The following is a 14,115-nucleotide window of genomic DNA, read 5'->3' as shown; positions in this document are numbered from 1 at the left end:
CAAGTCACTCCCCAACAGAAAAAGGCACCGACCTTTCAACCGCAGCCCTTTCGTTCCTTTAAAAATAAGAGAGCAAAGGGCTATTCATATCTGCCACGAGGCAGAGGACGAGGGAAGAGACAGCAACAGGCAGCTCCTTCCCAGGAACAGAAGCCCTCCCCGGCTTCTACAAAAGCCTCAGCATGACGCTGGGGCTTCGCAAGCGGACTCGGGGGCGGTAGGCGGTCGTCTCAAAAATTACAGCGCGCAGTGGGCTCACTCGCAGGTAAATCCCTGGATCCTGCAGATAATATCTCAGGGGTACAGGTTGAAATTAGAGACAGAGCCACCTCGCCGTTTCCTGAAGTCTGCTTTACCAACGTCCCCCTCAGAAAGGGAGACGGTTTTGGAAGCCATTCACAAGCTGTATTCTCAGCAGGTGATAGTCAAGGTACCTCTTCTACAACAAGGGAAGGGGTATTATTCCACTCTATTTGTGGTACCGAAGCCGGATGGCTCGGTAAGGCCTATTCTAAATCTGAAGTCCTTGAACCTATACATAAAGAAGTTCAAGTTCAAGATGGAGTCACTCAGAGCAGTGATAGCGAACCTGGAAGAAGGGGACTTTATGGTATCCTTGGACATCAAGGATGCGTATCTCCACGTTCCAATTACCCCTCACACCAGGGGTACCTCAGGTTCGTTGTACAAAACTGTCACTATCAGTTTCAGACGCTGCCGTTTGGTTTGTCCACGGCACCTCGGGTCTTTACAAAGGTAATGGCCGAGATAATATTTCTTCTTCGAAGAAAAGGCGTATTAATTATCCCATACTTGGACGATCTCCTAATAAGGGCAAGGTCCAGAGAACAGCTAGAGATGGGTTTAGCACTATCTCAAGAGGTGCTAAAGCAGCACGGATGGATTCTGAATATTCCAAAATCCCAATTAATGCCGACAACTCGTCTGCTGTTCCTGGGGATGATTCTGGACACAGTTCAGAAAAAGGTTTTTCTTCCCGAAGAAAAAGCCAAGGAGTTATCTGACCTGGTCAGGAACCTCCTAAAACCAGGAAAGGTGTCTGTACATCAATGCACAAGAGTCCTGGGAAAAAATGGTAGCTTCTTACGAAGCAATCCCTTTCGGCAGATTCCATGCAAAGGGATCTGTTGGACAAATGGTCAGGGTCGCATCTTCAGATGCACCTGCGGATAACCCTGTCGCCGAGGACAAGGGTATCCCTTCTGTGGTGGTTGCAGGAGGCTCATCTATTGGAGGGCCGCAGATTCGGCATACAGGATTGGATCCTGGTGACCACGGATGCCAGCCTGAGAGGCTGGGGAGCAGTCACACAGGGAAGAAATTTCCAGGGAGTGTGGTCGAGCCTGAAAAAGTCTCTTCACATAAGCATTCTGGAACTAAGAGCAATCTACAATGCTCTAAGCCAGGCGGAACCTCTGCTTCAAGGAAGACCGGTGTTGATCCAGTCAGACAACATCACGGCAGTCGCCCATGTAAACAGACAGGGCGGCACAAGAAGCAGGAGGGCAATGGCAGAAGCTGCCAGGATCCTTCGCTGGGCGGAGAATCACGTGATAGCACTGTCAGCAGTATTCATCCCGGGCGTGGACAACTGGGAAGCAGACTTCCTCAGCAGACACGACCTTCACCCGGGAGAGTGGGGACTTCATCCAGAAGTTTTCCACATGCTATTAAACCGTTGGGTAAAACCAATGGTGGACATGATGGCGTCTCGCCTCAACAAAACACTGGACAGATATTGCGCCAGGTCAAGAGATCCGCAGGCAATAGCTGTGGACGCGCTGGTAACACCTTGGGTGTACCAGTCGGTATATGTGTTTCCTCCTCTGCCTCTCATACCAAAGGTATTGAGGATTATACGGCAAAGAGGAGTAAGACTAGTGGCTCCGGATTGGCCAAGAAGGACTTGGTACCCGGAACTTCAAGAGATGGTCACGGACGATCCGTGGCCTCTACTTCTGAGAAGGGACCTGCTTCAGCAGGGTCCTTGTCTTTTTCAAGACTTACCGCGGCTGCGTTTGACGGCATGGCGTTGAATGCCAGATCCTAAAAGGAAAAGGCATTCCAGAAGAAGTCATTCCTACCTTGATAAAGGCAAGGAAGGAAGTCACCGCGAAGCATTATCGCCGTATTTGGCGAAAATATGTTGCGTGGTGCGAGCAGCGGAGTGCTCCGATGGAGGAATTTCAACTGGGTCGTTTTCCTACATTTCCTGCAATCAGGATTGTCTATGGGTCTCAAATTGGGATCTATTAAGGTTCAAATTTCGGCCCTATCAATATTCTTCCACAAAGAATTGGCCTCAGTCCCTGAGGTCCAGATTTTTATCAAAGGAGTACTGCATATACAGCCTCCTGTGGTGCCTAAGGTGGCACCGTGGGATCTAAATGTAGTTTTAGATTTCCTCAAATCCAATTGGTTTGAACCACTAAAGAATGTGGATTTGAAATATCTCACATGGAAAGTGACTATGTTACTGGCCCTGGCTTCGGCCGGGAGAGTATCTGAACTGGCGGCTTTGTCTTATAAAAGCCCTTATTTAATTTTCCATTCGACATAGGGCAGAGCTGCGGACGCGTCCGCATTTTCTCCCTAAGGTGGTATCAGCGTTTCACCTGAACCAGCCTATTGTAGTGCCTGCGGCTACAGACGACTTGAAGGACTCCAAGTTGTTGGACGTTGTCAGAGCCTTAAAAATATACATTTAAAGGACGGCTGGAGTCAGAAAATCTGACTCGCTGTTTATACTGTATGCACCCAACAAGTTGGGTGCACCTGCTTCTAAGCAGTCGATTGCTCGTTGGTTTTGTAACAAAATTCAACTTGTACATTCTGTGGCAGGCCTGCCACAGCCTAAATCTGTTAAGGCCCATTCCGCAAGGAAGGTGGGCTCATCTTGGGCGGCTGCCCGAGGGGTCTCGGCATTACAACTCTGCCGAGCAGCTACGTGGTCAGGGGAGAACACGTTTGTAAATTTTTACAAATTTGATACCCTGGCAAAGGAGGACCTGGAGTTCTCTCATTCGGTGCTGCAGAGTCATCCGCACTCTCCCGCCCGTTTGGGAGCTTTGGTATAATCCCCATGGTCCTTTCAGGAACCCCAGCATCCACTTAGGACGATAGAGAAAATAAGAATTTACTTACCGATAATTCTATTTCTCGGAGTCCGTAGTGGATGCTGGGCGCCCATCCCAAGTGCGGATTATCTGCAATACTTGTACATAGTTATTGTTAACTAATTCGGGTTATTGTTTAGGAAGCCATCTTTCAGAGGCTCCTCTGTTATCATACTGTTAACTGGGTTTAGATCACAAGTTGTACGGTGTGATTGGTGTGGCTGGTATGAGTCTTACCCGGGATTCAAAATCCTCCCTTATTGTGTACGCTCGTCCGGGCACAGTACCTAACTGGAGTCTGGAGGAGGGTCATAGGGGGAGGAGCCAGTACACACCACCTGACCTGTAAAAGCTTTACTTTTGTGCCCTGTCTCCTGCGGAGCCGCTATTCCCCATGGTCCTTTCAGGAACCCCAGCATCCACTACGGACTCCGAGAAATAGAATTATCGGTAAGTAAATTCTTATTATTTGTTAGAAAGCAATTTGACTTGCACACCTGTAAAATAAAAAACCTAAGAAAGTCTTTTTGCAGCAAAGCTCTGTAGCGCTCCACTAGTGTGCATCCAGTCTCCTGGGCACATTTTCTAAACTGAGGTCTGGAGGAGGGGCATAGAGGGAGGAGCCAGTTCACACTGTTGAAAAGTCTTAAAGTGCCGAAGGCTTCTACGGAACGTCTATATATGGTACTAAAATGGACCCCAGCATCCTCTAGGACGTAAGAGAAATACAGGTGTATGTAACCATAAATGAACAGCTGATCTAAGAAACAGGACTTCAGTATAGTAAGAAACGTTGGTTGCAATGTTTGACAAAGATTAATATAGAGAAGATTCTGGGAGGTGAGGAAAGAGTTTTCTGCATTAAGAATGAAAGTAACTTTCAGAACAAATGTAAAACTAGAACAAAGCTATAAGTGCTGTGGTTAGCAGAATGCAGTGAACACAATGATTGTAGATAAAACACTGGTATATTAACATTCCTTTACGGACTCCACATATCTGGATGCTGTGCACTTAGGGCCTGATTCAGTTAGTAAACAGGATGGCTGGTCTGTCCACGCTGCCGGGGCTCTGCGTCGGAAGATGCGAACACTGGCCTAGACACGCCTACAAAACGGTCTCTTATCACGAAATCCCTTAAATCACAAAGCCTACAATCTTGAAACTTGGCAGGTAGCTTCTCCTTAGGTCCCAGGTGCTTGCTAAGAACCGATTTTACAAATGTTACTGTCCATCCACGGAAATCGGCAAAAATGTATGTGTGTGTGTGTATGTATGTATGTATGGATGTATGTATGTGTGTATGTACAATATGTTCCAGTATAACTCCGGAATGCCTGCAGCAATTAACACCAAACTTGGTACACATATGACTTACAATCTGGGAACAAACATTGTGGGGGTAACACACCCCTAGCAACCCTAGAGGTGAAGCAGCAGCACAGAGTATTTCAGCAGACATCATAACTCTGGAATGCCTGGAGCACTTAACACCAAACTTGGTACACATATGATTTACAATCTAGGAAAAAATAAGATTTTAAACCTACCGGTAAATCTATTTCTCCTAGTCCGTAGAGGATACTGGGGACTCCGTAAGGACCATGGGGTATAGACGGGCTCCGCAGGAGATAGGGCACCTAAAAAGAACTTTTACTATGGGTGTGCACTGGCTCCTCCCTCTATGCCCCTCCTCCAGACCTCATTTAGAGAACTGTGCCCAGAGGAGATGGACAATACAAGGCAGGATTTAGCAATCCAAGGGCAAGATTCATACCAGCCCACACCAATCATACCATGTAACCTGGAACATACATAACCAGTTAACAGTATGAACAAACAACAGTAACGGCCCAAGACCGATGTCAACTGTAACATAACCCTTATGTAAGCAACAACTATATACAAGTCTTGCAGAGTTTCCGCACTGGGACAGGCACCCAGCATCCTCTACGGACTAAGAGAAATAGATTTACCGGTAGGTTTAAAATCTTATTTTCTCTTACGTCCTAGAGGATGCTGGGGACTCCGTAAGGACCATGGGGTTTATACCAAAGCATCCAATCGGGCGGGAGAGTGCGTATGACTCTGCAGCACCGACTGAGCAAACGCTAGGTCCTCATCAGCCAGGGTATCAAACTTGTAGAATTTAGCAAAAGTGTTTGACCCCGACCAAGTCGCCGCTCGGCAAAGTTGTAATGCCGAGACGCCTCGGGCAGCCGCCCAAGAAGAGCCCACCTTCCTAGTGGAATGGGCCTTAACCGAGTTTGGTACCGGCAATCCAGCCGTAGAGTGAGCCTGCTGAATCGTATTACAGATCCAGCGAGAAATAGTCTGCTTCGAAGCAGGAGCGCCAATCTTATTGGCCGCATACAGGACAAACAGAGCCTCTGTTTTCCTAATTTTAGCCGTCCTGGCTACATAAATTTTTAAGGCCCTGACTACGTCCAGGGATCTGGAATCCTCCAGGTCACTTGTAGCCACAGGCACCACAATAGGTTGATTCATATGGAACGAAGAAACCACTTTAGGCAAAAAATGCGGACGTGTCCTCAATTCAGCTCGATCCACATGAAAAATCAAGTAGGGGCTCTTGTGTGACAAAGCCGCCAATTCTGACACTCGCCTTGCCGATGCTAAGGCCAACAATATGACCACCTTCCAGGTAAGAAATTTCAACTCAACATTGTTAAGTGGTTCAGACCAGTGTGATTTTAGGAACTGCAACACCACGTTCAGGTCCCATGGTGCCACTGGAGGCACAAAAGGGGGCTGGATGTGCAGCACTCCCTTTACAAACGTCTGGACTTCTGGACGAGAAGCCAATTCCTTTTGAAAGAAAATCGAGAGGGCCGAAATCTGTACCTTAACAGAGCCTAATTTCAGGCCCATATCCACTCCGGTCTGTGGTCTCACACCAAGACACATACTTTCTCCAGATACGGTCATAATGTTTTATCGTCACCTCCTTCCTAGCCTTTATTAAAGTAGGGATGACCTCTTCCGGAATCCCCGTTTTCGCTAGGATTCGGCGTTTAACCGCCATGCCGTCAAACGTAACCGCGGTAAGTCTTGAAATACACAGGGCCCATGCTGCAACAGGTCTTCCCACAGAGGAAGAGGCCAGGGATCTCCTGTGAGCATCTCTTGTAGATCCGAGTACCAGGCCCTTCGAGGCCAGTCTGGGGCAACGAGTATCGTTCGTACTCTTCTTCGTCTTATGATCCTCAACACCTTTGTGATGAGAGGAAGAGGAGGAAACACGTAGATCGATTTGAACACCCACGGTGTTACCAGAGCGTCTACTGCTACTGCCTGAGGGTCCCGAGACCTGGCGCAATACCTCCGAAGTTTTTTGTTGAGGCGTGACGCCATCATGTCTATTTGAGGAGTTCCCCAAAGATGTGTTACGTCTGCAAAGACTTCTTGATGAAGTCCCCACTCTTCTGGATGGAGATCGTGTCTGCTGAGGAAGTCTGCTTCCCAGTTGTCCACTCCCGGAATGAAGACAGCTGACAGAGCGCTTACATGATTTTCCGCCCAGCGAAGGATCCTTGTGGCTTCCGCCATTGCGACTCTGCTTCTTGTCCCGCCTTGGCGGTTCACATGAGCCACTGCTGTGACATTGTCTGATTGAATCAGAACCGGTAAGTTTCGAAGAAAACTCTCCGCTTGTCGAAGGGCGTTGTAAATGGCCCTGAGTTCCAACACATTGATGTGTAGACAGGACTCCTGGTCTGACCAAAGTCCCTGAAATTTTTTTTCCCTGTGTGACCGCTCCCCATCCTCGGAGGCTCGCGTCCGTGGTAACCAGGATCCAATCCTGAATTCCGAACCTGCGACCCTCTAGGAGGTGAGCACTTTGCAACCACCACAGGAGGGACACTCTGGTCCCTGGGGACAGAGTTATTTTCCGATGTAAGTGCAGATGGGACCCGGACCACTTGTCCAGAAGGTCCCATTGAAAAGTCCTTGCATGGAACCTTCCGAAGGGAATGGCCTCGTAGGCCGCCACCATTTTCCCCGGAACTCGAGTGCATTGGTGAACTGACACCCTCTTCGGTTTTAGCAGGTCTCTGACCATGTTCTGGATGTCTTGGGCTTTCTCTATTGGGAGGAAGACCTTCATTTGTTCCGTATCCAGTATCATACCTAGGAACGGTAGTCGAGTTGTCGGAATCAACTGTGACTTTGGTAGATTTAAAATCCAACCGTGTTGCTGGAGCACTCTCAGAGAGAGCGCCACACTGCTCAGCAATTTCTCCCTTGATCTCGCTTTTATCAGGAGATCGTCCAAGTATGGGATAATTGTGACTCCATGCTTGCGCAGGACCACCATAATTTCCGCCATTATCTTGGTGAAACTCCTCGGGGCCGTGGAGAGTCCAAACGGCAACGTCTGAAATTGGTAATAACAATCCTGTACAGCGAATCTCAGGTATTCCTGATGGGGGGCATATATGGGGACATGAAGGTACGCATCCTTTATGTCCAGAGACACCATAAACTCCCCCTCCTCCATGTTGGCTATTGTCTCTCTGAGAGATTCCATTTTGAATTTGAATCTTTTTATGTACAGGTTTAGGGATTTCAGATTCAAAATAGGTCTGACCGAACCTTCCGGTTTCGGGACCAGAAATAGGGTTGAGTAGTAACCTCTTCCCTGCTGGTGCAGGGGAACCTTGATTATCACTTGCTGTATACACAGCGTTTGAATTGCAGCTAACACTATATCCCTTTCCGATGTGGAAGCTGGTAGGGCCGATTTGAAAAATCGTCGCGGGGGCACCTCCTCAAATTCCAATTTGTAACCCTGGGAAACTATTTCCAACACCCAGGGATTCAGGTCCGAACTGACCCAGGCCTGACTGAAAAATCGAACACGTGCCCCCACCGGTGCGGACTCCCTCAGGGGAGCCCCAGGGTCATGCTGTGGGTTTTGGAGCAGCCGGGGAGGACTTTTGTTCCTGGGCACCTGCCGAAGCAGGTGCTCTCTTGCCTCTGCCCTTACCTCTGGCGAGGAAAGAGGATCCCCGACATCTTTTGGACTTGTGCGACCGAAAGGACTGCATCTGATAGGGTGTTACTTTCTTTTGCTGTTGGGGAATATATGGTAAAAAATTAGATTTACCTGCTGTAGCTGTGGAAACCAGGTCCGTCAGCCCATCCCCAAACAATACATCTCCCTTATAGGGTAGTACTTCCATATGTTTTTTGGAATCCGCATCACCCGTCCATTGGCGAGTCCATAAGGATCTTCTCGCTGAGACAGACATGGCATTGGCCCTAGAAGCTAGCAATCCAATGTCCCTTTGAGCATCCTTCATAAATAAGACTGCGTCTTTAATATGGGCTAGAGTTAGGAATATAGTATCCTTATCCATATTATCAAATTGATCTGTCAGCTCATCTGTCCAAGCTGCAATTGCGCTACACACCCATGCCGACGCAATTGTCGGTCGTAGCACAGCCCCCGTATGAGAATAAATACACTTTAAGGTAGTTTCTTGCCTGCGATCTGCAGGGTCCTTAAGGGTTGCTGTGTCAGGAGACGGTAGCGCCACTTTCTTGGACAAGCGCGTCAGGGCCTTGTCCACAGTGGGGGGTGATTCCCAAATTTCCCTGTCCTGCTTAGGGAAGGGGTATGCCATATAAATTCTTTTGGGGATCTGCGGTCTCTTATCCGGAGTCTCCCAAGCTTTTCCAAAGAATTCATTTAATTCATGAGATGTGGGAAAGTTAATAATCTGTTTCTTTTCCTTAAACATGTGTACCCTTGTGTCGGGGACCGAGGGTTCATCCACAATATGCAACACATCCCTTATTGCCACAATCATACTCTGAATGGTTTTAGTCACCCTAGGGTGCAATTTTACTTCGTAATAGTCGACACTGGAATCAGAATCCGTGTCGGTAGTAGTGTCTTGTGTTAAGGGACGCTTTTGAGACCCCGACGGGCCCTGTGAGTCGGTCCAATCCGAGGATTAACCCCCTGATGTCCCCCCTAAATCAGCCTTATCAAGCCTTTTATGTAAAGATGCCACACTTGCATTCAACATATGCCACATGTCCATCCAATCTGGAGTCGGCACAACCGACGGGGACACACCACTCATTTGCTCCACCTCCTCTTTGGAGAAGCCTTCCGCCTCAGACATGTCGACACACACGTACCGACACTCCACACACACAGGGATTAACCTATAAGGGGACAAAACCCCAACCAGGTCCTAAGGAGAGACAGAGAGAGAGTATGCCAGCACACACCAGCGCTTAAAAACACTGGAAAAAATATGTCCAGATAGCGCTTTTTTAAATATAATATGCCAATTCCCACTCACTGCGTCGCTAATGTGCCCCCCTCCTCTTTTTCAAGCCTGTGAAGTTCAGCAGGGGAGAGACCAGGGAGCCAGCGTTTTCCTTATGCAGCTTCTGTGGAGAAAATGGCACTGGTTAGTGCTGAGGATCAAGCCCCGCCCACCCGACGGCGGGCTTCGGTCCCAGTGATCTTTCAATAAAATGGCGGGGGATCATAGATTTACTGCCTCCGCAGCCTAATCAAACTGTATTTGGCCAAAATGTGAGGTTTATTGCTGCCCAGGGCGCCCCCCCCAGCGCCCTGCACCCTTTAGTGTTGCTCTGTGTGTGTGTGACTGGGAGCAATGGCGCGCAGCTTACCGCTGCGCGCCTTACCTCATGAAGATCTGATGTCTTCTGCCGCCTAAGATGTCTTCTGCCTTCTCTATCCGGCTTCTATCTTCGGCATCTGTGAGGAGGACGGCGGCACGGCTCCGGGACGAACCCCAGGTGAGACCTGTGTTCCGACTCCCTCTGGAGCTAATGGTGTCCAGTAGCCTTAGAAGCAGTGCCCAACTTGACAAGCCAGCTCTGCTTCTCTCTCCTCGGTCCCACGATGCAGGGAGCCTGTTGCCAACAGGACTCCCTGAAAATAAAAAACCTAACAAAATTCTTCTTTAACAGAAAACTCTGGAGAGCTCTCTGCAGTGCACCCATTCTCCTCTGGGCACAAGATCTAACTGAGGTCTGGAGGAGGGGCATAGAGGGAGGAGCCAGTGCACACCCATAGTCAAAGTTCTTTTTAGGTGCCCTATCTCCTGCGGAACCCGTCTATACCCCATGGTCCTTACGGAGTCCCCAGCATCCTCTAGGACGTAAGAGAAAACACTGTGGGGGTAACACACCCCTAGCACCTCTAGGGGTGGGCCAGCAGGACAGACTATATCAGGACATGCATGATATGTCAGTGACGATAGGGCTTCATGTGACAGGGGCAAGGAGAGGAATAGAGGTAGCACGAACCCACACAGAGTTATATAGTGGAAGTAGCAGGGTCCACCAGCAGCACAGAGTATATCAGGAGATGCATAATGTGCTGCGCTATATAAGAAACTAAATAAATCGATCATTTCACAGGGGTACAGACATGATGTGAGGAGGGAAATGGAGGCAGCAAGAAGCCACAGACTGACAGTTGTATAGTGGGAAGAGCAGGGTCCCTTGGTGGACAAAAAATGGGTACAGCCACTACACAAAGTGGGTCAGGAAAGCAACATATGCCTATATAATAGATCTCCAACCAATGTAAATTAACAAACAACTACAATTCTAATTTACCATCCTCATCCCGTAGCAAAGCACGGGTATTAAGCTAGTAAGTATATATTTTTAAATAATTTTTCATAATAAAGAAAATAATTAATCTTAGCATTAATTTTAGACTGTACATTATATGCCCCCTCACATATGGCAGGAGCATGAAGCTGGCCACTGGGAGATTCTTAAAGAGTGGTTCTCCAACCAGTAGGGGGTCCTTCCAAGCACTCAACAAGCCTCAAATACAGGTCCACCGATGCAGCAATGATGCGGCCCCCATGGCCCCGAGCTTTAGCCATCAGTCTAAAGTTGGAACCACACTACGCAATGTGTGTACCCAGCTGATGCAACAAGCGTCTGGATCCGGCATCGGCGAGTGCATACACACTTGCCGATGCCGTAGGCACCGGCGGTGGCCATGCTGGTTTCGGCAGCATGGCCCTCGTTAGTGATGTCTTTTGTAGGCACTGCTTCCGAAGACATCCCTGGCAACCACAGGGCACACAAATAGAGCATACACACTTACTGATGTGGCAGATATATCGTTCCAATTGCTAAGTGCGTACCCAGCTTAAGTGATGTATGTTCAAGGTCCCTGGTCCCTGAATGCCGCCATCAAAATTGGACACCTCTCTAAGGCTTGCAGCCGACTTGTATACCCACGCACCCTACTGTACTGGACTTATAAATAAATGCCCCTGATCTGCCTCTTCAGAAGCAAAATTAATGTGTGTACAAGGCAGCACTGCCCATATGCAGTGTGACTAATACCTGTACTACTGTATGTAGGTACCTTTTTCCAACTGTAAATCAAGCCCTTCATGTGCATTTCAGTCTAGGTAACAAGTACACGTTAACATCTTGCTCTAGCCTTCTATTAAATTGTACCAATATTATCTTGTTCTTTTGCTGATCACCAATCCTATATAATAAGAAGCTACACTGCTTGTAATCTCTATGGTGTGAATTTAAGTGTTTTGTGCACCGGCGGCCACTAGATGGCACCCAACGGAGCAATTCAAGTGTTGCTTCGTTCAGGCAAGCACAGCCGCTAGTGCTGACATTACTGCTATTTTGTTCCGTCATTTTGATGGGCTGTTAACTAGTAAAAAATAAAATCAAAGTTTATAAATTGAGAAGCACTACGTACATATTCAAAACATTTCCATGAAACAAAAATGTGAGATAGTCAGAAAATGTGACTGCACGACTACAATGTGAATATGTGCTTATCATCCACGTGCTTCAGCTGGCCATCATATCATCTGGATGTTTCATTTTACAATAATCAATCACCCATCAAATACCTGCATCTGTAGCTCAGCATCTGTCTGTAACATTTTTGTCTTGGCTTGAGCATCAAATACAAAAGGATAAGAGCAAAGCGTGACAGAGTCCTGGATAGAAAATGAGAGAGAGAGAAAGAAACCATTCTATTATTAAAATTCTGTAATAAATTTGACGTAAATCTCTAACAGATCAAAAATGATACAGAAAATAACCTCCCAGAGGAGCTTTTGCCACTGCAAAGTCCATGGGAGCTGGTCCTTGGTCCTCTCTCATGACGATAAGCAGGGACAGATCAAAGGTTGTGTCAGATATGCTGTGTCTTGCCTTTGATACCAATAAGGAGATTTATGGTAAGAACTTACCTTTGTTAAATCTATTTCTGCGAGGTACACTAGGTTCCACAGGGATAACATTGGGGTGTAGAGTAGGATCTTGATCTGAGGCACCAACAGGCTAAAAGCTTTGACTGTTCCCAAGATGCTCAGCGCCACCTCCTCTATAACCCCGCCTCCATGCACAGGAGCTCAGTTTTGTTAACCAGTCCAATGCGGTAGCAGGTAAAAGACGACAACCATTAATAGCCACGTACACCAAATTCTCACGACAGGAGAAGGTATCAGCGGCTAATTCCATACAAACTCAAAGAAGCTAAGTGCGTCAGGGTGGGCGCCTTGTGGAACTCAGTGTACCTCGCAGAAAGAGATTTAACAAAAGGAAAGTTCTTACCATAAATCTCCTTTTCTGCAGCGGGGTACACTGGTTCCACAGGGATAACATCGGGGATGTCCTAAAGCAGTTCCTCATGGGAGGGGACGCACTGTAGCGGGCACAAGAACCCGGTGTCCAAAGGAAGCACCCTGGGAGGCGGAAGTATCGAAGGCATAGAGCCTTATGAACGTGTTCCCTGAGGACCACGTAGCCGCCTTGCACAATTGTTCAAGGGTCGCACCACGGTGGGCAGCCCAAGAAGGTCCAACAGACCGAGCAGAATGGGCCTTGATGGTAGCAGGAGCTGGAAAGCCAGCCAGTACATAAGAATGTGCAATCACCATTCTAATACATCTGGCCAGGGTCTGCTTGTGAGCAGGCCAGCCACGTTTGTGAAAACCAAACAGTACAAAGAGAGTTCTCTTCACATAGATATGGAGAGCCCGTACCACATCCAAAGACCGCTCTTTGGAAGACAATTCAGGAGGCAAAGGCCGGAACCACGATTCTTGAAGGATACAGCGTAACCTCAAGTGACGACTTCCCGTACCCAGGCATCGGAAGTGGTCTTCAACCATTCCTGGGTAAACCTTAGAAGTCGGCCCCCCACCCTGGGATCCCCCAAAGGGAGGACCGCCCGTCATGCAGCAGGCTTGTCAGTTTTGGAAGAAGGTTGACGAGCAGCCCAGGCCCGTTTAGGTTTGGGCTTATTGGGTTTGGAAGTGCGAGCCTGTTTCGGGCACGTCTGATCCTTTGCTTTCTCTGAAGGATGAAAGGAGCGAAAGGAAGTACTCTTAGCCTTCGGTACCGAAGGAGCAGTACTAGGTAGACTAGGTGTTTTAGCAGAGGCTAAGTCAGCCACTATCTTGTAAAGGTCTTCTCCGAAAAGAATGTCTCCCTTAAAAGGTAGTACCTCCAGGGTTTTCTTTGAGTCCAGATCTACAGACCAGGACCACAACCAGAGAATCCGGCGAGCCAAAATGGACGTAGTAGATGCCTTGGCCGCCAGAATACCGGCATCAGAAGCCGCCTCATGTAATGAGAAGCTGTGACAATATACGAAAGACATTGTCTAGCATGATCAGAAGTGTTGGAAGGCAGCTCAGCTTCCAACTACTGAGCTCACGCTTCAATAGCCTCTGCAACCCAAGTCGCTGCAATGGTGGGCCGATGCGCAGCACCTGCTAAGGTGTAAATCGCCTTTAAACAACCCTCCACACGCTTATCCGTCGGTTCTTTCAGAGACGTGACTGTAGTAACAGGCAAAGCTGAGGATACCACCAGCCGCGCCACTTGCAAATCCACTGACAGGGGAATCTCCCAATTTTTACTTAGCTTCGCCGCGAGGGGATAGCAAGCCAGCATC

The 14,115-nt window shown here is 48.2% G+C and overlaps 1 protein-coding gene across 3 annotated transcripts in view; it reads right to left on the bottom strand.

Moving 5' to 3' along the window:
* HERC3 (HECT and RLD domain containing E3 ubiquitin protein ligase 3) overlaps positions 1-14,115 on the bottom strand; it is a 274,861-nt gene that overhangs the window by 41,329 nt on the left and 219,417 nt on the right. For 2 of the 3 annotated variants that reach the window (XM_063917111.1, XM_063917122.1), the window contains one exon: positions 12,059-12,148. The exons of the other annotated variant lie outside the window; for it this stretch is intronic. In XM_063917111.1, the coding sequence (XP_063773181.1) occupies positions 12,059-12,148 (90 nt within the window). The remainder of the gene's footprint in view (positions 1-12,058; positions 12,149-14,115) is intronic. 3 annotated transcript variants of the gene reach the window in all.

Source organism: Pseudophryne corroboree, chromosome 1 (genome assembly GCF_028390025.1).
Source record: "Pseudophryne corroboree isolate aPseCor3 chromosome 1, aPseCor3.hap2, whole genome shotgun sequence".
Classification (NCBI taxonomy): domain Eukaryota; kingdom Metazoa; phylum Chordata; class Amphibia; order Anura; family Myobatrachidae; genus Pseudophryne; species Pseudophryne corroboree.
This window is presented reverse-complemented; position numbering and strand designations above follow the sequence as displayed.